The sequence below is a fragment of the Furipterus horrens genome, unplaced genomic scaffold (genome assembly GCF_987537825.1).
Source record: "Furipterus horrens unplaced genomic scaffold, mFurHor1.1.pri manual_scaffold_3, whole genome shotgun sequence".
Classification (NCBI taxonomy): Eukaryota; Metazoa; Chordata; class Mammalia; order Chiroptera; family Furipteridae; genus Furipterus; species Furipterus horrens.
In genome coordinates, this window is record NW_028327173.1 from 7653867 (window position 1) to 7678491 (window position 24625).

General features: G+C 53.1%; 1 protein-coding gene across 1 annotated transcript; it reads right to left on the reverse strand.

Moving 5' to 3' along the window:
• Positions 1-3452: 3452 nt before the first annotated feature.
• On the reverse strand, positions 3453-23788 carry LRRC38 (leucine rich repeat containing 38). The gene is made up of 2 exons (XM_090268619.1): positions 22431-23788; positions 3453-3909 (listed from the first exon to the last, which is right to left on the reverse strand). Exons 1-2 carry the CDS (start codon positions 23071-23073, stop codon positions 3656-3658), a joined length of 897 nt encoding a protein of 298 aa, XP_090124745.1. The 5' UTR covers positions 23074-23788; the 3' UTR covers positions 3453-3655.
• Positions 23789-24625: the final 837 nt, after the last annotated feature.

Genomic DNA, 24625 nt, shown 5'->3' on the forward strand with positions numbered 1-24625 from the left:
GGGGCATTTCTGCTGCACTGCAGGCCCTCGATTGGTGCAGAGCACTGTCATTGTCATTAATAATAATAATAATAATAATAACTTGAGACATTATCGCAAGTCAGGAAGTAATGAATCATTGCTTATTGTCTGTGCCATGTCACGTCTCAAAAGGTATTTCCCAGTTGAGATGTGACTCTCGGTCAGCATATTTTCTTGGGCGTGACCGCAGACATCCTGCATGTCCCCAGCATCCCCAGTGTCTCATAGGAACTTTATATCCAGGCCGTGACTGTTTCCACCAGCAATATTGTAAAGCTCCTCTTCTTCCTCAGAATCATGTTCATTCCAACGCTAGGGTGCAGCCAGCAGAAATGATGGTTGATTGGTGCTCAGAAAGCCCCAGGTTGCCCCTCCCGTAGTCGCTCATTCATTGAGGAAGTGACCACTGGCCCCTACGCTGTGCGGGGTCTGTGCTCACTGACCAGAAGGGGCCGCTCGATGCAGATAGAAATAAAATAATCATATTAACAGGGGATTCATCCACCAGAACCTGTTAGAACAGGGTCTGCTGCTGTTTCCACAGCTCGGGACTCCATCTCGCTAGGATTCTGGGAGAAACACATTGTGACCTTGGTGGGGACTCAGCTGGGTCCAGGGCCTTTAACTGTTTGCTGATAGGCTGGGGGTAGGGAGCTGAGACTGATGGCAAGCAGCACTCTAACCCCATCCAGTCTCAGCTGAGTCTGTGGCCAGGCTGGGGGGTGGGTGTCGCCCTTACATTGTTTTGTGATCTTTTCTCTTCCCTCTGAGGCCGCAGGTCCATGGAGTTCCCCTGTCTCCTGACCTGAAAGCCTTCTCGGGAACCTTCGCTCCTAACAAGGTGTAAATAATGGCTGAAACCTTTCGCTGAAATTCAAGCATCACCTGGAGGTTCATGATGACCAGCTGCAGTTTGCCCACATCGTTTCCTCTATGGAAACATGACCTGCACCTCAGGTGGAGCCCACAGAGGCGGCCAGTCAGCTGCGGGGGCTGCGGTGGAGTCTGGGAGGGTGCTGCCTGCTTCTCCATCCGTCCGGAGGGAGAAGAAAGCCCCTCTGAGCCCTGGGTCTCCTCCCCTGGAGCCAGCAATGCTGGGGGCTCGAAGAGGTTACCAAGAGTCTCCTCTAGGGTCAGGGGCTGGGGAAGAAGAGTAGAGAAAGAGTGGAAGAAGGCAGGGAGGCAAGGGAGTGGGAGAAGCAGGAGGCAGGATTCAGCGCCAAGCCACTCAATCAAAGCCCTTCCCCAATGTGACGGTTAATTGTATGTGTCAACTTGACTCGGTCGCAGGGTGGCTGAATATTTATAGTTTCTGGTGTGTCTGTGAGGCTCTTTCTGGCGGAGATCAGCATTAGGATCTGTAGACTGAGGAAAACAGGCAGTCCTCCCTCTGCCTGACCATTCCACCTGGGCCTTCTCTCCTCAGACCAAACTTAACCCGGCGGTCAGGCCTTGGGACTCTGACTGGGGCCAGACCTCTGGCTTTTCTCGGCTTTCGAGTTGGCCAGCTTCAGACCGTGGCACTTCTGAGCTTCTAAAATCATGTAAGCAATTTCTTACAACCTCTCTGGACGGACGGATGGATCAATACATAGATAGAATATACATATTTCCTGTTCAGAGAAGGAAAACTCTGACTCCAAAAAACCTCCGCTGCCTTGCGGCATACCTCTTCAGGGGAAAGGCTAAGGGAGTAAACCCCGACAGAAAATCCGGAGCCGGAGTCCCTAAGGCGGTTTGACGTTGTAGTCAACACCGGCAACTCCTGCGGCGCACCTGAAGCCAAGCTGTATTGACTCCGTCTTTCCCTTGGACCCTTCAGCTGTGAAGAGAGGGGGGGTCTGCTGCATGGGCAACAGCAGACCCTCCATATCACCCTGCCCAGGCTCTGTAGCTTCAGCTTCACTGGAGAGGACACTCCAGCGTCATCGCAAGATGTCGATTCAACACGGGAGGAGACAGATACCGTGTCACTCCCGAGTCGGACTGCACAACCATTCTCGGCGGTGCAGATAGACTCTTAAGAAGCTACACCATCGTCTCTCGAGATGGACGGCTGCCGCCGCCGACGACATATTTCCTGTTGTTTTTTCTCTAGTGAACCCTGGCTAATATACCCAACTACCTATTTATTTACTTATTTATTTATAGAGAGGAAGGGGGCGGGGGGAGAAGTTTGTTGTTCTATTATTTATGCATTCATTGGTTGATTCCTTCATGGGCCCTGACTGGGGATCAAACTTGCAACCTTGGTGTATCGGGATGACTCTAACCAACTGAGCTACTTGGCCAAGGCCCAACTACCTGCTCTTGAGCGGCTTCTACCAGTTACTCTGTCACAGGCCCTCATTGGTCTCCTTCCTGGCACTCATCACTACTTGAAATATGAGGTCCACATGAGCAGGGGCCTGTCCATCTCATCCACTGCCTGGCGCCTAACAGACCCTCAGTGATTCTCTGTGGCAGCCACGCTGGAAGGGAGCAATGCAGGAAGCCACGCAAGGAGGGTGTTAGGAGGAACAATGGAGAAGCAATGCCCAGAAGTACCCCTGGCGCTTCCCGTGAGCCCCTCACCGAAGTGTGAGTCCCCAGCGAGGCGCAGTGCTGCTGACCTGTGCCATTGTGCCTGAACCCGCGGGGCTCATGACGTTGTTTGTCATTGTCTGTGACCCATGTACTGCATCCCACATCCTGGAAAACACTGCCTGTCACAGCCTACGCTCCAAAAAATTGCCACACACACCCAAAGCCCACCGGTGGAGCTTTTTCAGAGGTCAAGTCCCATTTGGTTTGTTTTGTTATATTTTACCATTTTGTTGGCCTGGTGCAACCTGCTTTCTGGAAGCCTGGCTACCAGGAAGGTTTCGGCGCAAGTTCTGGAAGCGACAAGTCTGTGACGGTGGCAGCACAGCGGAGGGCCAGGCATTATTCGGCTGAGGAGGGACTCAGGAGCCAGGGTGTGGGAACAAGGAAGGGAAACGCCTTCAGAGGGAAGAGTGCCTCTGAGCAGAGGCCACCACAACTGGACAAAACGACCATCCTTCCTCTTTGGGTTGCTGCCTCAAAGGATAAGGACCAGGGTTTGAGTTCTGTCGATGCAAGTTTTCCCGACCTGCTCACCGAAAGGTAACAGCAAACACCCTTTGGCCTGTTCTTAGCTTTCTCCTTGGTGCCATTTTAGCCAAACGTGGGACAGGGGCCTGAACCCCAACCCCCACTGTCTGAGCTGCTACCTCTGGGGAGGAAGGAGGTGCCCCACAGTCTCCCAGGCCAGGTCAGGGAAACGGACGTCACAAAATCGTCTTTGCGGGCAAGAGCTGCACGTCTCATGTCCCCTCGGTTGGTTTTCAGCCAGCAGCTATGAAGCCTGACTCGGTCACGCCCCCACGCACACATCCCAAGCTCAGAGGCAGCCTCCCTTCCCAGAATCCTCGCTGAGCTCCACACTCCATGGGTTCTAAACTCTGAGCGCAGAGGTCCCACCCGGTGTACCTGCCCGGGCGCCAGGCACGGAGCAGGCTTCGCTCTGGGCACGGACGGCGGTCGATTCCCTTTCTGCGTTCAGCGCTCCCCTCCGGTCTGCCAGGGGGACCACCCCTGTGGGCTCTGGAGGGCGAGGAATGGGAGGGGCGGCTCAGTCGTCCTCATCCTCGTCTTCCTCCTCGGCGTCTTTGTTGGGAGTACACCTGTGGAAACACTGCACGACGGTGGCCAGGAAGAAGCTGGCGATGATGGCCGTGATGGACACGGCCACGCCGGAGAAGGTGATGACGAGCAGGTCTGTGAGCGAGAGGCTGAACCTGCACTCGCTGAAGCTGGCCTCCGACAGCTCACGCAGGGACACCCTCCTGCTCTCCAGGGGCAGGGAGCACTGGATCTCATCGAGGCCTGGAAAGAGGCGGCAGAACAAGAGACCGGGTTAGGCAGCAGCGTGGGTGTCTGCCTATGGCCGCTGGGCAGGATGAGCGCTTGCGAAGTGCAAAGCGGGAGCAGGCCCCCCAAACAAACGTGGGGAGAAGTTGATTGGAATGGAGTTTAAGCTTCTTTAAAAGCCTCAGGGTAACCACAATGGGAGACATCAGAATGTGCTGGGATTTCCTTGGCCTCTTCTAAGGCGTGGTACTCAGGATGCTGACAGAAGGGCAGCGCAATCTGCTTAGGGTTTAGGACCTCTGTAGATTCTAATCCAGACCTGGTGATACCCAGCCTCCGGGGGGTGGAGGTGGGGGGAGGTGGGGCAGAGGCTGTGGGAGGGGGGCCGTGCTAACGTTTGTTACCAAGCATAGTCTCCACAGCCTGACTGATACACAATGTGAACTATGCGTATATAAAGTCAGGCTGCTGCTGTGATTTTACAGACTCCAGATATAAAAAAATGCATGAGAGTAAAATGCATAAAGAACTCACATCTTCTGTGTCTTACCTGGAAGGAGAGAGAAAAGCAAAATAGTAGTAAGTCACACTCACATTGCACTTACGAACTGCAAACGCTATTTTAAGTGTTAACTCTTCATTCGCACACCCACCTTCTGAGGTATGTACTGATGTTACATCAGTTATGGATGCAAAAACTGAAGCCCAGAGAGTTTATGTAGCTTGTCCTCAGCACCCCAGCTTCTCAGAGCGGTAAGAACACCATTCTGACATTAAGCGCAACTGCCTGCAACCTCTGCTTCCCTTTGGCTTCAACTCTTAGGAAAGCCTTCAACTGCTATTTTTCATTGCTTCCTGGTTTCAAAAAGTTAACCCTCAACCCACCTCCAGCATTATCTGAAAGTCAAGATGATTTCTTTCATGGGGCTGATCAGGTAGTTTCTGTCTTGCGAAGAGCAGCCCTGCTAATTGCACAGCAAAACTGCAACCCACCGTTTGGGTCTTTATTTGCATATATTTCCTTCTCCAGATCAGAAACAGAAGAGGAAGGAAGAGGGGCTGAGCTTTGTCCTTTCTTCTGCCCTGGCCCATCTTTTTTTATGTGTCCTTTGCCATCCCGTGATGTTCTCCTCCCCATGGGAACCGTTGCCTAGCAACAAGACTCTCCGTCCCTCCTCCGCCAGGATCAGTGCCTACTTTCTATATTCAAGGGATTAGCTGGACCAAAGCTCTCCCATTTTCTCCAGCTTTCACTTGATTATGGTTTATAACTGTTTCTTTTTCTTGAAGAAGCCAAACTTTTGTTTACTTCTTTTGAGCGTTCTAAATCCTTTTGAAAAGAACAGGGGCTTTAAGACAGCATTATATTGGGATTTCCTTTTGGACACCTTTTTCTTCAATAGAAAAGTGGAAAAAAATCAATTGACCTGCCTCGTCTGAACACCCACCCCACCTGCAGCCAAAGGTGCTATGAAAATAAACAACAAGGCCACCGAGAAGTGGTACAAAGCACAGGCAGCTTCTAAAGCCAAGTATTTGGGTCTTCAAAGCCATAAGAGGTCATTGTTACCTGGAGAAACATTGTCAAAGGCCTTCTTCACTGAGGAAAAGATGCACAGCAAAACAACACCAGCTACAGAGCTAGCCCCAATTCCACAAGTCAATTCTGATTTCGATGTCCTTTGTACCTTGAGATTAGATTTGGCATTTTTACAAAGTGCCACTTTTAGGAAATGTCACCTCACATATCTCTGTGGCTAGAAAAGACAAACTTATTTGAAAAATGCCACACACCAGCCCCTCTGGAGCGGGAGACTGTGGAACTTGCCCGATGGCGCTAGCATGATAAGATCCACGGCTGTGATGGGTGTTCATGGCTCACAGAGGGCCAGGAAGAAGAGTGGGACAAAGACTCAGCTGGAGTCTGCAGAGGGGGTGGGACATCATTGCCAGGGTGCTCTGAAGACACATTCAAGGCCACCTGCTGAGCTCAGGAGTTGGGGGATCTGACTTCGGGGTTCCCTCTTCTCTGCTGCAGGATCTTACTTCAGACCAGGGTTTCTCAGCCTCGGCATGATCACCAGTTGGGGCTGTGTGACCCTTTGACATGGAGACTGTCCTGTGCACTGAATCATGTTTATCATGATCCCTGCCCTCCACCCACTAGAGGCCGGTAGCAGGTCCCCTCTGGTTGTGACCATCGAAAATGTCTGCAGGCGGTGCCCGGGTCTGGGCGCCCTGTCCAGAGAGCGGCTCCTGGACACTCTGAAATGCAGATGTGGAGGGACAGCCTGGCCAGCGGAGCTGGAGAGTCACTGCCAGGAACTGAGATTTGGATTCAGAGACTAAAAAGGGCAGCCAGGAGCCTCGCTCAGGCTGCAGAGTGTTTTTGTTTGTCATTGCAAGGGTGGTGGTCTTTTACTCTAAGAATCCAGCCCTGGCTGGTGTGGCTCAGTGGACTGAGTGCTGGCCTGTGAACCAAAGGGTTGCCAGTTCGAATCCCAGTCAGGGCACATGCCTGGGTTGTGAGAGGCAACCATACATTGATGTTTCTCTCCCTCTCTTACTCCCTCCCTTCCCCTCTCTCTAAAAATAAACAAATAAAATCTTTTTAAAAAGTCTAAAAAAAACATTTAATCAGGGGATGAAGCAATGTTGCCACATGGAGGTCATTGTCAGGCTGTTGTAATGAGACAGAACACAGGCCATGGGCCTGCTCCCTCGTTCACGTCACCTGACTGGCCCTTCACAAGCATTTGAGTTTGCAACCCCCTGGGGCAGTGAGCCTGTCACTTGTCCCCAAGGGAGGCAGCTGGGGAGTAAAAGGCAGGGACGGAAGTTGAGGAAAAGAGCATCGGCCTGTGACTGAGATCTCTTGGGAGCCTAGCTAGATTCCAGAACTGTGGTCCTCGGGCTTTTGGATTTTACATGGGGGGTAGTGGAGCTCAGTTGGTTGGGCATTGTCCCACAAAGCGAGAGGTTGCCAGTGCGACTCCCAGCTGGGGCGCATGCCTGGCTTGCGGGGCGCGTGCGGAAGGGGACCGGGTCGATGTTTCGGTCTCTCATCGATGTTTCTCTCCCTCTCTTTCTCCCTCCCATCCCTTCTCTCTGAACATAAATAAATAAAATAAAATAAATAAGAAACAGAGGAGACGGACATAGGGCTGCAGTTCCCAACCCTGCCCAGTGAGGACATTAAGCACACACCCTCATTTTATATGAGAGAACACTTGTACAGCATTAAAGCGAAGAAGGGCAGGGTCCCATTACACAGGGATAAGTACATTTGATTTTAAGAAAAATTCACCCCAGTGCCCTCATGTTCTCACTTTGCGAAGATCAAAAGGGCCGCCGGTCCCAGCCACAGTTGGGCAGCACCGTCCTGTCCCGCCATCTCTGTCCCACCTGGACAAAGTGCGTGGGGCTCGCTTCCTTATTCCTCAAGACTACAGCTCCGGGGCCAGGTCCCCGAGCCGTGCCCCTCCCATAGGTTTCTACCGATCAAGTCTTATTGGAACACATCAGGCCCTTGGTTTGTACACTACCTAGGGCTGCTTTGGTGCGACAAGCAGGTTTGAGTAATTGTAAGAGATCACACGACTCACAGGGCCTAAAAGCGTACAACGATGGCCCTCGTTTGCAGGCAAGGACGTGGAACAGTGACGTTCTATGCTGACGGTTGTCCGGCTAAGAAACGGTGGAGCCGGGATTTGGGGTCAGGCAGGCAGTCTGGCCCACAGCTCATGCTCACAGCCATTCCCCACCTCTGTTGCCATAAGGATGTCTGCACCACGATGGCAGGGGGATCAATGCTAAGACCCAGTGGGTCATATCACCCCGAAGCTGCACAGCAAACCTGTACACCTGGTTCGGAGCCCACCCTCCCCACCAGGGTAGCCCAGGCCCGCAGTACTCAGTGGGAAGAACAGACAAGGTCATTCTAAAGGGTTTGGGTGTTGTATTAGTTCCCCGGGGCTGTGGTGACAAATTACCACAAACTGGGGGGCTTACACTTCATTAATTCTCTCCCAGTTCCAAGAACCAGAAGCCTGAAATTAAAGGCCTCAACAAGGCCCGGTGCCCTCCGAGGGTTCTGGGGGGTGGGGGATGCTTCCTTGTCTCTTGCAGGCTCTTTGCAGCTCTGGCTCTTTAGGTTCAGCAGCTTCCCTCTATCTCTGCCTCTGTCTTTCAGGGTTCCCTCTGTCTCTGTCAATGCTCCCACGTAAGGACACCTGTCATTGGATTTAGGGCCCACCCTAAATCCAGGCAATCTCATCTAGTGATCCTTAATTATATCTGCAAAGACTTCCAAATAAAATCACACTCACGGGTTCCCGGGGCTAGGACCTACACATGTCTTTCTGGTGGATACAATTTAACCCACTACAGGTGTCTCATGTGTAACGGTCACTTGATCACCTTTGGCTTGTCCCCTTCCATCTCTCCTTATTTGGAGCCTTCTCCTAGATTTCATTTTGGGTAGTCACCTCTCACCCCTTGGGTACGTCTTGGTGCAACTTTCTTAAAATGCACAGCCCTCCCCCAGCGGGGGGCTTAGCACATGACTCACACTGGGCCAGAGTCCCTCTGTCCAGGGTAGACTGAATCGTGAGTGGGTTGACCAAAAAAGATGGCCGGGGACCACTCAGTCCCGCAGCCCTGCCATGCAGAAATTGTCAATTACTTTCTGCTTTCTAGACTCCAGAGCTGCACCGCTAGCCTTCTCTTCAATTTGCAAGTTACCTGACATCCCTGTGGTAAGTCCCTTCCTTGCTCACCTTAGCCAGAGATGGCTGCTATTGTTTATACTCAACAGGCCCGACCAGTGGATAACACGCAAACAGAGTTCAAGGATGGGCCGGACACCTGTCTTGTCAGCCTCGTGGACAGCTATAAATCATCCCACTCTGCCAGCTGTCCTACAAAACCACACGCTGGGTGGCTCCCAGGTCCTAAGATTGAATGGGAAGGATCTATGCAGCCGGCCCCCTCTCCTAGGGAGAAAGCTCAGGGAACGGGCCCACTGGGGGGAAGCCAAGCTCCTGCCTTTTGTCCTGTAAAAGGTCCCCCTTGGACTCACATCTCCCTTCAGCAAAACAAAGCGGGCTCCAGCTCATTCTGGCCCAGCCAGAGGGCCCATTGCTCCTTGCCCTCAGGGTCACCTCTTCCTTCTCTGCCAGGGCCACACTCAGAAGAGACAGGCCGCCTTCCTGGTGCAGGGTGGCTTGGTAGCCTGCCTGCTGCCACTCCTCCAGGCTCTGTCCCCTTGACTGATGACTTCTCCCCAGCAGCTGACACCTGAGCCGGAGAGAATGAAGAGCTGCCATTCCCCCGAAATAGACGATGACACAGTGGAAGGTAGATTGGGATTAATCTCTCGTCCCTCGTTAATGCACAGGCCTGTGGCCAGAGATCTCCTGGGGCCTTTCCCCTGATCACCGACAGGCTCTCCTAAGCACATTTTGTCATTAAAGATATATATATATATATAAAGTATATTTTATTGATTATGTTTTTACAGTAGTTCCAATTTTTCCCCCTTTGCTCCCCTCTGCCCAGTACCCCCCTTCCCTCCAGCAATCCCACCCCCCCCTTAGTTCATGTCCATGGGTCATGCATATACGTTCTTTGGCTTCACCCTTTCCTATATTATTCTTAACATCCCCCTGTCTATTTTGTACCTACCAATTATGCTTCTTACTCTCTGCACCATTTCCCCATTTCTCCCCACCCCCCTCCCAGCAGATAACCCTCCAAATGATCCCCATACCTATGATCCTGTTCCTATTCTGGTTTTCTTAGTTGGATTTTGTTTTTATTTTTTAGATTCAGTTGTTGATAGTTGTGAGGTTGTTGTCATTTTAAAAGATATAGTTTTGTTTTCCTAATTCCACTTAATATGCATACAAAGCCTCTGTACACATTAAATCAACAGAAATAAAAAGGAGGCTAAAAGGGCTTATAAATATATGTCTAACATGTATACCGTTGTAGATTTTTCTGTGTGGACATAAACCCTCCAGGAGAAATAAACTCTGCCACTCAGTGGCTAACCGCACAGGAACATCTTCCCAGTCAACCAGTACAATGACTGAACCCCAGTTGTAATAGCTACGGGGTATTTTATTGTGTGGATTGTAGCTGAGCTGTGGCTTAGCCAATCCCAGGGTGTTTGCCATTTTTCTTACAAAAAGCAAAGCTGCTAGGAGCATCTGTGTAAACGTTCTTAATTATTTCCCGAGACATTGCCACACGTTGAAGATTGTATGAGCCAGTCCTTAAGCTCATGCCCACAATGGCTTTTTATCACTTTCTGTGCCAGTCTGATAAGCCATAAAATGGCATAGTGTTGGTTTGTTTGTTTACTTAATTAGTTATTTCATCCTCACTCAAGGACATGCTTATTGATTTTAGAGAGGTAGGGCAGGAGAGAGAGAGGGAGAGAAACATTGATTGGTTGCCTCTTGCATGCCCCCCAACCAAGGACCAAATCTGCAACCTAGGTATGTACCTTGACAGGGAATTGAACCTGCAACGTTTCAGTTTGCAGGACGATGCTCCAACCAAGGGAGCCACACCAGCCAGGGCCATATTATTGATTTAATTTGCATTTCTCTGATGACCAGCAGAGCTGAACGTTGTATGGTGTGCTCATTGGCCATTTAGATTATTCTTCTGTGAACTGTCTGTCCAACGCCTTCCCAAGGTGTGAGAAGGTCCTAGTGACAAGACATGTTGCAGACAAGAGCGGCTGATCTTCACCCAGTTCCCTGCTGGAGCTACAACTCCTGGGAAAGGGGGGTTCCCTCTCCCACACTCTGGAGGAAGGACCAACGTAAAGCTTCTCCAGGGACCACTGGGCATTGGTCCCGCTGCTCTGGACTGGAGCTCACCACTGCCAACCCGCCCCTCTTCTATGCCCTGGGGTGAGGACCAGGTTCTCGGTTGACTAGGAGCACCTGGAGAAGCTGTGGGTACCACGGCCCGTGCTGCAAAGGAAGACCGCACAGGGGGCATCTGAGGCGTGCAGGGCTTTGTCTGCTTCTGGGGGCGGGGAACACCAGCTCTAATTTCTGACAGTGCTGACCTTTGCTCCCCACCACCACTTTCATTACCACGGACTGCCGCGTCAGGGAACATTCCCGGGCGCCCTCCCTGTCTCAGCTGGCAGGCACCGCTCCTGATGAAGTAATCAGCCGATTTCTATTAGAGGACCCTGTCCCAGCGGCCTCGGGCCAAGGGCTCCCGCTTGGTCCCGGCTCCACGGCTGTGTCTGTAGCAGGGCAGTGCAGAAGAGTGAGTCCCGCACCAGGGCTGGGACTCATGTCTGCCGTCCTACACTCCCACCCAGGAACCTTGGGATGCCATCAGCCGCACGCACGGGCCAGGAAAGTCCACTGGCCTGCAAGGCGGTTTTCCCAACCGGTTCTCCCCCAGCAGGAAACGAACAGTGATGATCACGGAGGGGCTCACACTTTTCTTCTCCGGGTGGCATGCATGTGTTTTCTGCTAATGCCACGCCCCCTTCCCTGCCAGCATCTTGGCCATCACTGCCATTGCTCTTCCACCCCCTCCCCTGTGTCTTCCAGCTGCGTCCTCCATGATGCCCAGCTCCCCCATATCCATCACCTCCTGCATCACCACAGTCACCGCCTCAGTGATCAATAACAGACATTTGCCATGAGCTGGGCCCTGGGCCGAGTGCCAGGGACACCAACTCGTGTCTAATTAGTATTGGTGATCTGGTTAGAGAAGATCTTCTGGCACAGCCAGTGTGAGGAAATCCAACACCGGCCCCTTGAGTCTGGTACCTCCCCAGATCACGGCGATCAGTGCTCCATGCCACCTCTGGGGGCTCAGAGACACCCACTGTGGCTCCCTCCCCAGACCTGCCCTTCTAAGCGCCCAGAGATCCAAGTTCCTCTCTAATGATGGGCTCACCTGTTGGCTGGAAGAAGCAACGTGAATGTCCTGGGAGTGAGAAGGGGTGTGTGCATTAGTGACTCCCCTCCCAATGCCGTTGTTGGTCCTGGTGACACGTTCTACAGGGAAGCACTATTCATTGAAACTACTATTTATCAAGAACTATGATAAGTATGGCACCGTGACCAGCTCATTTAATCCCCTTTCTCCACAGCCCTTGAGAGCAGTGGTTCTCAACCAGCGGCGATTTGGCCAGTCAGGGAGCGGTTGGTGACATCTGGAGATATTTTTGGTTGTCACTACTGGGTGGGGCACTGCTAAACATTCTACAGGGTGCAGAACGGCCTCGAAGGCAAAGAACGAGCTAGGTCATAACGTCGGTGGTGCCGGGGCTGAGAGGCCCTGCTTTAAGGAAATTCTTTTTCTACTCTCATTACGGTTTTTAAACTGTAGTAAAATAAAGCACCATAAATAACATGGCGTAAGATTGACCACCTTAGTCCTCGTTAAGTACACAGCTCAGTGGCATTAAGTATATTCACGTAGCTGTGCCACATCCACCCCCATCCACCTCCAGGACAGTTTTCACCTTATAAACTTGAACTCTGTCCCCATTAAACACTAACTACCCATTCTCCCCTCCCGCAGGCCCTGGCAACCAACATTCTATTTCCTGTCTCTGCATTGGACTTCTTGAAGGTGCCTCAGACCAGAGGAATCATACAGGATTTTCCTTTGGTGAACAGCTTAGTTTGCTTAGCACAAGGACCTCCAGGTTGTCGCCTGGGCCAGAGTTTCCTTCCTTTTAAGGCTAAATAATACTTCACTGTACGGCTGGACCACATTTTGCTCCCCCATTCACCCACCGATGGACGCGTGGGTTGCTTCCACCTCTCGCTGTTGACCATGGTGTATAAGTGTGGGGTGGCTTTTAGATGCAGAGACAGGGGCTCAGAGAAGCTGTGTGACTGGCTGTCTCTCCTGCTTCTGCTCAGCGATGCTGCCTTCCTTCTCGTCTCTGGACCCCGTTCATCCTTCCCTCTCACACGAGGCTACCTCTCTCTGAGGATCCCTGGGGTTCCCTGGGGGTCCCTCCATTCCTCAATGCCGGGGATCCCCCAACCGTACTGCTTGTGACAATCACTCTAGGACATTTCCCATGAGAGCCTCACCCCGTAAGATTTTCTCTATGCCCCTGAACAACTCCGAAATAATTTACCACCAAAAACAATTCTCATTTTCCTGGGAAGTCAGAAACAGGATTTTTTGCTTGTTTGTTTGTTTTTTGTTATATTTATGGTTTTCCCAGCAGTGGGGGCCAAGGACAGAGGTGTGATCTTGGGTGCAGACATCTTCACCTTGAGGGTCCTGGCATCGTGGCAATGTCATCACTGGGGCCAGAGCTGTGGGTCCTTGGGAGGTGACCTCAGGCTGAGACACTGCAGGGAGGTGTCATTAGCAACAACCATGCAGGTAAAGAGGACCCCGGTCATACGACCCTCTCCTTTCACAGGCGGGGAAACAGGCCTGATGAAAATAATGTCTCCTCCATCCAAAGATGTCCACATCCTAATCCTCAGGAATGTGTTGCCTTACACGGCAAAAGGGACTTTGCAGTTGTGATTAAGCTGTGGATCTTCAAATGGGGAGAACCTCCTGAGTTATCTGGATGGGCCCAGTGAAATCACAAGTGGGCCTTATGAGAAGGAGGCAGGAGCGTGAGAGAAGCTGTGTGGATGGAAACGCAGGCCCAAGGGCTGCAGGGTTACGGGCCAAGGGTGGGTGCGTGTTGTACTAAAATAAAGTGGGAGGGAACAGATGTCATACCTGTCCCTTGTGTCACGCAGCACGCAGAAGCAAAACCAAAAATTAAAAATTATATGACGTTCTGGGAAAGGCCAAACTGGAGAGACAGTAAAAAGATCAGTGTTGCCCTGGCTGATGTGGCTCAGTGGGCTGAGTGCCAGTCTGCAAACCAAAAGGCTGCTGGTTCGATTCCCAGTCAGGGCACTTGCCTGGGGTGTGTGCCAGGTGCCCGGTTGGGCACATACAAGAAGAAACCAATTGATGTCTATTTCCGTGTCTTTCTCTCTCCCTTCTCCTCTTTCTGAAAATAAATAAATAAAATCTTAAAAAAATAAAAAAAGATCAGTGTGTTTCCCAGGGAGGCATTCCGGGGGGAGGTGAGGGGAAGGAAAAGGCGGAGCACAGGACATTTTTAGGGCAGCAAAGCCATCCTGTACGATCCTGTGGTGGTGATACGTGGCAGTAGCCATTGGTCAAAACCCACAGGATGTACATCGCCTAATGTAAACTGGGGACTTTAATGGATAATAACGCATCAATACTGGTTCATCCGTTGTAACAAATGGACAACACTAATGCAAGATGCCAATTACAGGGGGTCCTCGCAGGGATGGGGGTAGAGAGGGGATACTGGAACTCCCTGCTCAATTTCCCATAAACTTAAAACTTCTCTAAAAAAATAAAGTCTATTAACAACGAATAAAATAAAATCGCCAGCGGCACTTTAGACGCATATCCCCCCAGTCATTTTCCTATGGGCCTCAACCCTGCCTCCTGACCGCTGTGGCTCCGGCCTCTGCCGTCCTGCTGCCCTGCAAAGCTGGCCCATCCTTTATCTCCTTATTGCCGCCTACCTTTGCTCCTGCCCACAAATCCACATTAAAACCAGACTCTCCCATCAGACACCTCCTGTGACCCGCAATGCCACCCTCTGTCCTGGGTCCCGTCAGGTGGGTTAACAGCACTGCCACTCCCACTTCTGCCCGCACTCCCCCATTTCCTTCCGAAGCTCTCTTATGCCACTATTTCCCTGACCTTCCCGACAAACCCCGGGGTGACAGAGAAGAAGCCAAAGCCCAGGGAAGCCAGGCGACCTGCCCAAGTCACAGAGGTGGCAGCAGGGGACAAGATGTCGTGACCCTCAGCTCTAAGCTCCCAGACCCTTCAACGTCACTGTGTACAACTCTCATTTCTTGCTTTCTTTTTTTTGATTACAAGAAAAGATTTTATTTATTATTTATTTTTAGAGAAAGGGGAAGGGAGAGAGAAAGAGAGGGAGAGAAACATCTGTTGGCTGCCTCTCACATACCTCCAACGGGCCCACAAGCCAGGCACGTGCCCTGACCAGGAACTGAACCAGTGGCCCTTCAGTTCACAGGCTGGTGTTCAATCCACTGAGCCACACCAGCCAGGGCTCAACTCTGATTCCTGATGCAGCCAATCATTTATGATGGTTACATTTAAAAACAGACATCATCTCCTTGGCACCTTGCAAAAAAAGCAATGCTATTCTTTCTAATAATTCTTTTTTGGGGGTCTTTGGGAGAAGAGAGGAGCATTCTCTTGCACCCCCTGATTTGAAAGAGAGCTCCAAGGGGTGGTGGGACCTGAGGGCAGTAGCCCTGGACGTTTCCCAGGACCAGAGGGCACTCTGCTGTGATCATAAGGTGACCCTGAGATTTGGAAACTTGGCTCATGTAACCATGAATGCACTGGATCCAGGTACTGATGACAACCCACACAATGTAGAAGCTGACAATGCACTCCCAGCCCAAAGGGGACACAGCCTTCCAAGGCTCTGGGATGGCAGGAAATGGGTGGCCACCTGGCTGAAAGGGCTTAACCCTTTGGGTATCTCGGTCCCCTGGCAAGCAGTCACCTTCAGCTAACAGTGCTCCTGGCCTCCCCAGAGCGAATCCCCAACTATGTGCCCAGAGCTGTCCTGGATGGGCGGGAAGGTAGGTCCACAGTCCCCTGTCAGCCAACAGTAAGGTCACCCTTTGAGTGAACTGACAGAGCGACATGATGAATGTGACACTTTCAGAAAGAGCCAGTGTTTGGGACAGAACAGCAGGACGCCAGGCAGCAGAGAAGACAGAGTGGGGTTGCCTCGGGTCAAGTGTGCACTGGATTCTCCACTGGAACACGAGACTGTGGCGCGCGTAAGTGCTGACACCTGGCCTTGGACGCAAGTAATGTGGGAAAGGTGACACCCGGGGATTCAACTCTAATTAAGAGACAAATTAAAAATGCAGTAGCCTGTGGCACACGGGACATGTACGGACCTGTCAAAGGCAGGAGCGAGACCTCTGTCAACCTCTGCCCGCAACATGAATCTTTGCTGTATAAACAAAATGTTCGCTCAGCTGGTGATCAAATATGCGATATCAGTTACAGCAATAGAGAGACACCATTATTCTGCCAATCAAATGTTTAAAAGGAATACTACACAATACCAGGACAGGTGTGGGGACAGAGGTACTTTCTGTTTGCCAACGGTGGCCCCTGTCTGGGGTGCAATGGGGCAAAAATGTATCCAGAGGTTTAAAGCAAACATGGACTTTCACCCTGCGTTCCCACCTCAAGAACTCCACCCCAAGGAAATTAGCAGAGGCTTCCACAAGGTTCCCATGTATGCGAATCAGGTTAGCATGGTTTGTAGGGGGAAAAAAAGGCAACACCCCACATTTCTAAGAACAGGAGACAGGTTCAATTGCTAGATGGATAAAATGACCTATAATAGGGCCATTAAAAGTTAAATTTTCAAAGACAGGAAACTCTCACAACTCAACAAGAGACACAAAATCAGTAATAAGATGTATAATATATTATCAATTTGTTTAAAAATATATATGTGATAAGAATAAAATTAAATTAAATATAAAATAACTCTAATAGTGGTGGGATTCTGGGTAGTTTTCATTGCTTTGTGATACTTTTCTACAGTTCCCAAGTCTACATGGAGCCTGTTATTTTATACCCAGGAGACTAAAACAGCTTTCATCTAAATAAAAAAGATTTTCTTTATTTATTTTCAGAGAGAGGGGAAGGGAGGGAGAAAGAGAGGGAGAGAAACATCAGGGTGTGGTTGCGAACTTCTGGCCAAGATGGAGGCGTAGACAGACACGCTGCGTCTCCCTCTACAACTGAGAAGGAGCACAACTACCTCAAAACTAGAGACAACCAGACATTCCAGAAAATCAAGCTGCATGGAAGTCCAGCAAACAAAGATATAAAGAAGAAATACTCATCCGGACAGGTAGGAGGAGCGGAGAGGATGTGGTGTGGTGGTGGCAGCTGCAGCAGTGGCAGGCCGACATAAAGAGCAGTTACACGTTTTAAAGTCAGGAGGGACACCTGGGGAGCGTTCCCAGCTCCTCACTGGATCTCGGAGTTCATGGTCCCAGCGCCGGGGAAAATCAAGCCTCATTGCTTCTGACTGTGCAAACCAGTGGGGGTTGGGGCGGAGGAAGAAACTGCCGGTCTCTCAGCAGAGTCCACTTGTTTAAAGGGCCCCCATGGTCCTAGACCATCCGCAGACCCACCCACTCCGGGAACAACGGCCAGGGCAGCAGCTAGAGAGGCACCAGTCCCATATAGAAGTGGGAGAAGTGCCTGGAAAAGGGGTGAGTGCTGGGCAGGCGGCATTGTTCACTCTCGGACCCCTCCCCCACATACAGCTCCAAAACGTGGTGAAACAGGTCACCCTGTACTGAAGAATACCTAAGGCTCCACCCCTTACAACATAACAGGTGTGACAGCTCTACCTGGGACACAGAGGCAAACACACACAGGAGCCTGTCAGAATGAGGAGACAGAGAAGTATGGCCGAAAAGGGGGAACGGATCAAGGTTCCAGAGGGAGAACTAAGCGACGAGGAGATAGCCAACCTAACAGATGCAGAATTCAAGACGCTGGTGATAAAGATGCTCACAGGCCTGACAGCTATGCTTGAGTATGGCAGACGCATAAAAGAAGAAGTGAAGGCTATGCTAAATGAAATGAAGGAAAATTCACACAAAACCAATGGTGAAGGGAAGGAAACCAGGGTTCAAATCAATGATTTGGAACATAAGGAAGAAAACAACAGTCAACCAGTGCAGAATGAGGCAGATAGAATTGAAAAAAATGAGAAAAACTTCCCAAATTTTGTGAAGGAGATGGACATGCAGGTCTGGAAAGCTTGGAGGGTCCCGGGCGAGCTGGACCCAGAGGGGACCACACCAGGACGCATCATGATTGAGATGCCAAAGGTGAAAGATAAAGAGAGAGTCCTGGGGGCAGCAAGAGAGAAGCAGAGAGTTGCCTACAGGGGGTGCCTATAGGACTATCAGCTGATTTCTCAGAGGACACTTTGCAGGCAGGAAGGGACTGGTAAGCAGTATTCAATGTGATGAAAGGCAGCCTGCAACCAGGACTACTCTACCCAGCACAGCTATCATTTTGAACGGAAGGGCAGATGAAGTGCTTCCCAGACAAGGTAAAAGCTAAAGGAGTTCATCATTACCAAGCCATTATTATATGAAATGTCAAAGGGATTTACTTAAGGAAAAGAAGATTAAAACTATGAACACTAAAATGATGACAAACACAACAACTGAAACTAAAAAATAAAAACAAAACCAACTAAGCAAACCAGAATAGGAACAGAATCATAGATATGGGGATCATTTGGAGGCTTATCAGCTGGGAGGAGAGGAGGGGGAGAAATGGGGAAATGGTGCAGGGACTAAGAATCATAATCAATTGGTTCAAAATAGACAGAGGGAAGTTAAGAATAGTATAGGAAAGGGTGAAGCCAAAGAACTTATATGCATGACCCATGGACATGAACTAAGGGGGGGTGGGATTGCTGGAAGGAAGGGGAGTACTGGACAGGGGGGAGCAAAGGGGGAAAAATTGGAACTACTGTAACAACATAATCAATAAAATAAACCATAAAATATTTTTTAAAAAACCCACAAATGTGTGGTTGCTTCTCGTGCACCCCCAACCCAGGCACGTGCCCTGATGGGAATTGAACCGGTGACCCTTCGGTCTGCAGGCCAGCACTCAATCCACTGAGCCACACCAGCCAGGGCATCATTTTTAAAGAAAAAGAAACAGAGTCACCTTGGAGACAGCTGGGAGAAAGGACCCATGTGATCTCCAGAGAGGTGTCAGCTTTTGTCCCTTTGTCTGAACTACTGTTTATGGTGTCAGTATGGTGATAAGTCCCCACTCCTCAGACCAAACCAGGCGCCCAAAGGGTCTGACATCAGAAGAGGAAAGTGTTGTTAATAGGAGATGGGGGCAGGGACCCCCAGGGAGCTCTGAACCGGGCCTGGCAGGCGGATGGGGTTAGTGGTGTGACTGGCGAGCACCCTGCCTGTCACAGTGCCCCTTCCCAGAGAGGACCCCACTGCAGGGCTGCCCCGCAGGGACCCAGCCCCGGAATGGATGCTGCGGGCACTATGGGGAACCTTCTCCAGGTGGCTGTCCCCATGCAGGGGGCCAGGGTTAGCAGACTCAAGGCATGATATGCGGAGCTGTTAATTTTGCCCCAGGCCTCCCCTCCTCTCTGCCGCCCCTCCCCAGAGCGGCTGTCTCAAGGTCGCTGTGCATGAGAATGAGTCCCTCTCACTTCCCTAGTACAGCGGGCCCCACCAGGCTGTGGCTAGAAAGGGAAGTGAAAGAGGCATCTCAGCTATTCACGCCTGCCCCTCACTGGGGCCTGCATGTGCCCTTCCCGAGATACAGTCTCAGGGTGTTGCGTGGCGTGTGTCCCTTGGAGCCCTGGCTCGCTCGCACCTCTGAAGCACAGAGACAGCCCCTCGCTTGGAGCTACGATTATTCAAACTCCTGGACTGTCGTCCTTTGGCTCCGTGGGGGGAGGGAGAGTCAGTGAGGATGGGCCCCCTCTGCTCCTTCCTTTGACTTCCCTGCTGGGGGAGAGGCGGATGCTTGCCTGGAAAGCCCTGGAGCTTGGGCCCCACGGAGCCTGACTTCCTCAGGGCAGGAAGGGAGTGGCAGGCATGGCAGGTGTGGCAAGGCTGGGAGCCCAGAGGTGCGGGTGCACCTGCAGCTGGTTTAACCTCCTGCGCTCTGGGGCAAGCCCCGCCCACCACCTCTCTGGGCCTTCTGGTTACCGTGACAGCGTAGGGACAGCACTAAAGCTTGTCAGTGCTGCTGTGTCAGGCCCTGTCCTCACTGTTCTAATAGCCTTTCAGTCCTCCCAACAACCCCATGAGCTGGGTGTTAGTATCACTCCCATTCTACAGATGAGGAAACTGGGGTAGCAAAGGTCACACAACGAGTAAGACGTAGAGGCAGGATTTGAAGCCAGCCGCCCAGGGCCGAGCCCGGGCTCTGGGTCACATGGCCCTGCCCAAACGCAGGAGGAGGCGGGAAGGCGGAGACCGAGGTAACCCAGCACCCGCCCTGTGCTAAAGCAGGGCCGCACCCTGGACGGAGCTGGGCTTGTCCAACCATCACAGCCAACACGGTGCGGGATTCTGTCACTGCACCCTGAAGTTAGAGGCAGGGACACTGAGGCTCAGAGAGGTCAGGGCTTGCCTATGATCATACAAACACAGCTCTCTCACGTCCGGCCTGTGCTCCCCACCCACCCTGCCTCCGCTTCACAGTTCGAGAGACACTGTGCTGGCCACCCACGTGGGCAGCAGGTCCTCCGCTCTGGACATCCAGCGTGAGCAGCCTGCAGAAGAGAACACCTGCCCTTGGCTTTTCCCCCCATGAGGGGCTGGGAGCCCCACGCTGCCCTCCCTCACTGCCTCTGTGCTCTCCCTGCTGGTGAGGCCAACCCGGCACCAGGGCCTGGACTTGAACCTGGCTCCGAGACTGTCCGTTCCTCCCCCGGTCGCACCTCTCCCTCTGGTGTCCCCTTTCTTCTCTATATTACAGACAGTAGGAGAAATGTCATTTTACATTCATACTGCTCTTTCCTCTCACCCGCTTTATCTGGTTTTGACGCTGAACATCACCAGGTCAGATGACTACACAGCATTCCATGTCCCAGTTTCACAAGGAGGAAGGCGGCGCCCCAAGAAAGTTAAGTGACACCCCCCTCCCCAGAGTCACCCAGTGTTTAAGCTAGGACTCAAGCCTATGGCTTCAGAGGCCAAAGTGACAGCTCTGTAGAGACCCTCAGAGGTCAGCCAAAGTACTTCCGAGATGAGAAAACTGAGGCCGGCAGCAGAGGTGGCCTATTCCAGGTCACAGCCATCGATGGCAGAACTGAGGCTGACACCCACAGACCCTGACCCTGTCACACCTAGCTCGCGTGTGGATGACAACAAGAACCGATTATTTCAACTCAGTGAACAATGGGGGGCAATGATGCCAATCCATCTTGAGAAGCAGAGGCAGGAACAACAAGACCCAAGGCACACCCCACTGCCCTCCGCGGTGAGATCTACATCGGGACATGCCCGTCTCCAGGGCAGCTGCTGGTGGGGAAGGTCCGGGGAACCAAGCCGGTGAATGAAGGCAAAGTTTCAAGTTGGGGGACTCTGCACCTTGCAGGTCACATCTTTGGAGGGCTCATTTTTGTGAGAGAGCCAGCCTGCCTGGGCTAAAAGTGCCAGCCGAGGGGCCTGTGTCCGCTGAGCCGTGATCGGCCCGGCCTGGGGTCTGTGCCTAGTTAAGTGTGGCATGAATAAGTGAGCGCAGGAATTCAGGGCACAGAGGAGCAGCATCCTGAATTCTCAGTAAATGGAGAAAAGGACAGACAAAAGCCAACTCCGCATCCATGTCACGTTTTGGAATGTGTGCCACACAGCTCTGGGCCCTATTCTGCCAAAGCCTTGGGGACAAGGTGGAGGTGGCGTCAGGCTCGGCTCGGGGACAGTGCTGCTGGGCCTCATGTACACATGCTCACCAGTAGAAGGCTGGGATCCCCTGAGGGTAAGGACACTCTGCCCGCTCCCCGCTGGGGCTCATCCCTATGGATGCTGAGGTCCCCTCCTTCCTAGCTCCGCCTTTGCTTCCTTCCTGCTGGCCTCCAAGAGGCCCCTTCGCTGCGGTGTCCCTGTGTTCCCATCTGCAGGTGGATTCGCGTGTCCATGTCACCACCGGAAAAGCACCCAGGAAATCTAAGGATGTATCAATCCCCATTTTTGCTCAGCAATTTCACATCTGGGTTGAAAAGCCACAGAACGACAAATCGTCACTGCCTCGCTGGCTCTTAGCCAGCTGCCCTTAGTCCTCACCAGAAATATCCTCACTCCTTTTAGACAGAAGAGCCAGCTGGGAGCTGAGAAACCAACACCTGCTCAGGCTCCAGAGGCCTTGGGAAAGTTCTGAGGACTGGCTGGCTCTCTCTACACGTTCAGGATCATGGGAATGGCGCTGAGCTTGTTCCTATACAGGAGGGTGAATTCCACTTAAAAGGGGTTGTTAAATAACCCACGCCCACCAGTACTAGGAAGCCCATGAGATGACTCCCGTCATGGGTGACGGAGAAATGGCAGATCCCGAACTTTGGAACTTGAGTTGTTGGAGAAACTTAGGGAGAAGTACAGCATCAGGGCCCAGAAACTCTGGAGAATCTAGATGTGTCCCTCCTCACCCCCTTTCCCCAGCAGAGTCCCAGGAAAAGTTAGGGAGGGCTGGGATCCTGCGCGGGTTACACCGGGGAGCAACTGTCATCCAGGGCCGTCACTCAGGAACACCCAGACCTCTTCCAGGACCTACCCGAGGCCCCTGGGCTCCTGGGCTGTGGCGGCCTCCTGTGCCCCCTCCCTCCCTCCCCCAGCCCCGCCCCCAGCCCCCCGCCCCCAGCCCCCAGCCCAGCGGCACTGGCTCACCCTTAGGCAGCTTGGACGCGTTCTCCTGGATCCAGGTGAAGAGATGGGCAAAGTCGCAGTCGCAGAGCCAGGGGTTCCCGTCCAGGCGCAGGGTGCGCAGCGCCGGCAGCGCGGCCAGGGCGGCCACGCTGAGGCTGCGCAGGTCGTTGTCGTTGAGCTCCAGCACCTGCAGCGACTCCAGGGTCTCGAAGGCGGCCTCGTGCACTCCGGCCAGACGGTTGTTGGCCAGGCTCAGTCTGACCAGCCTCCCCGCAGAGCGGAAGGCGCCGGCGCCCAGCTGGGTCAGATTGTTGTAGCTGAGGTCCAAGAAGGCGAGCTTGGCCGAGCCACTGAACGTGCCCTCCTCCAGTGAGCGCAACGAGTTGTTCCTGAAGTCCAGGTACACCAAGTCGCCATAGAAGATGAAGAAGTCCTCGGGGATGCGCTGGATGTGGTTGCCGGCCACCAGCAGCTTGCGCACGTCCAGAGGGAAGGGGTCGGGCACGCTGGGCAGCCCACGGTCTCGGCAGTCCACGGTGTGCGGGTCGGTGCAGGCGCAACCCGCGGGGCACGCGTGCCCGGGACCGAGCAGCAGCAGGAGGCTGCAGAACCCGAGCGCAGAGGCGGCGCCCGCGGGGGCGCGGGGGGCGGTGCGGGGGCGCATGGCCGGGGACCCGCGCCAGCCGCGGCGACGCGGACGCGGCTCTCAGGACGAACCCTGGAGCGGGGCTGCGCGCGGGCCCGGCGGCCGGACGCTGGGAGACTAAGGGCGGCCGAGGCGGGGAGGGCGTGCGCCCCGGCGCGCGAGGGCGACCGAGCGTAGCGGGGGCGGACTAGGGGAGCCCGGGGCGGAGGGGACAGAGCGGGGAGAGCCGGAGAGGGAGGGGCGAGGGACTCGCGAAGGATTTACCAGGACAGGAAATAGACCCGCTGTTAAATCCCGGGGGAGAGCCGGAGCGGCAAGGGTGGCTAAGTGGAGGCTGGCAAACGCGGCCCCATTCGCATAGCTTTCTTCCGCGACCCGATAATAAGATCTGCCCTGTGCACCCAGCCAGGAGCACTCAACGGCTAAGTTCGGTTACTGAGCTCTCCCCGAACCCCGGCGGGTTCTAGAGCCCTGGGCCCGGTACCCCGCGCCTGCCAGCTGCCAAAGCACGCCCCCCGCCCGCCACCTCCTTTGCCAAGGGGAGTGCAGCCTGGGTCCCTGGAGCTCTGCGCCCGGGGCAATCCCCGTCAGCTCTCGGGGCCGCGCCTGCCCGGCGCTGCCCAGGGGGTTGGGCAGGGCGCCAGCAGGCTCCGGGTAACTCCGGGATGGCTGGTCTTCCTCCCTCTATCCTCCCACCCCCCACCAAATCTCAGTGAGGCAGGCGGGGTCAGCGAGGCCAGCAGCTACCAGGGTCCCCACTGTGGCCCGAAGGAAGGCCGGGACCAGTCAGCACTTTCCATGTTGGCTCGGAGTTTGTTAGGACCTGGCAGCCGCAGGCACCAATCTGCCGCTGGTCTGCGGAGGCCCCACCGACATGCCAGGCGCTGAGGAGGCCGGGGTTGCATGCTGGGTGGCCTCAGTACCAGTCCCTCCACCTCTCTAGACCCCCTGAGCCCCATCTGAAAAATGGGAAAAAGTAATATGTGCATCGCCAGCTATGGGAGAGGACCACGGAGTCAAGAAACCAAGTTAAAAAAAAAAGAAAAATCTCTTCCCTCTTAATTTTCACTCCCTCCCCCATCAAACTCCCAGCTTTGGTCCCCAAGGAAGCAGGTCACGGAGGTGTCAAGGCTGAAGGACAGCAATTCATGGTCACTTTAGCTGCAGACATAAGATTTCCCTCTTGACCATCCCCCAAGCCAAATTTCTCCTCTCTATGCCATATTTCAGAAACTTTCCTAAGCAGAGGTCCCCACAGAGCCACCAAGCTGCTGGCTATTTTGGGTCCAAAGATCCTGGAATTGATAAGCTAGACCAAAATAACCCCGGGGCAGCTGCTGGGCCACGGGCCCCCAGAGACCCTGCCCTGGCCCCTGGCTCTGATGCCTGTTGGTGAATTCTAAAGCCACAAAGCTAAGCCCCAGCTTTTTTCCAAAGGTACACGGCGCCGGGAAGCCTCCCGATGGATCAGATGGATCAAAACCTAGGCCTCAGGGTCTAAGCCAGCAGCCCCACAGAGGATGAGTGTGCAGGAACCCTGGGGAGGCGGTGGGGCTCTGCAGCTCTCCCT

What these genes read in the sequence shown, in the direction of transcription:
- LRRC38 (XM_090268619.1), bottom strand. Translation starts at nt 23,073, where the DNA reads ATGCGCCCCCGCACCGCCCCCCGCGCCCCCGCGGGCGCCGCCTCTGCG. An exon ending in CGCGTCCAAGCTGCCTAAGG is followed by an intron (nt 3,910 to 22,430) that starts GTGAGCCAGTGC and finishes GCCTCTTTCCAG; the next exon opens with GCCTCGATGAGATCCAGTGC.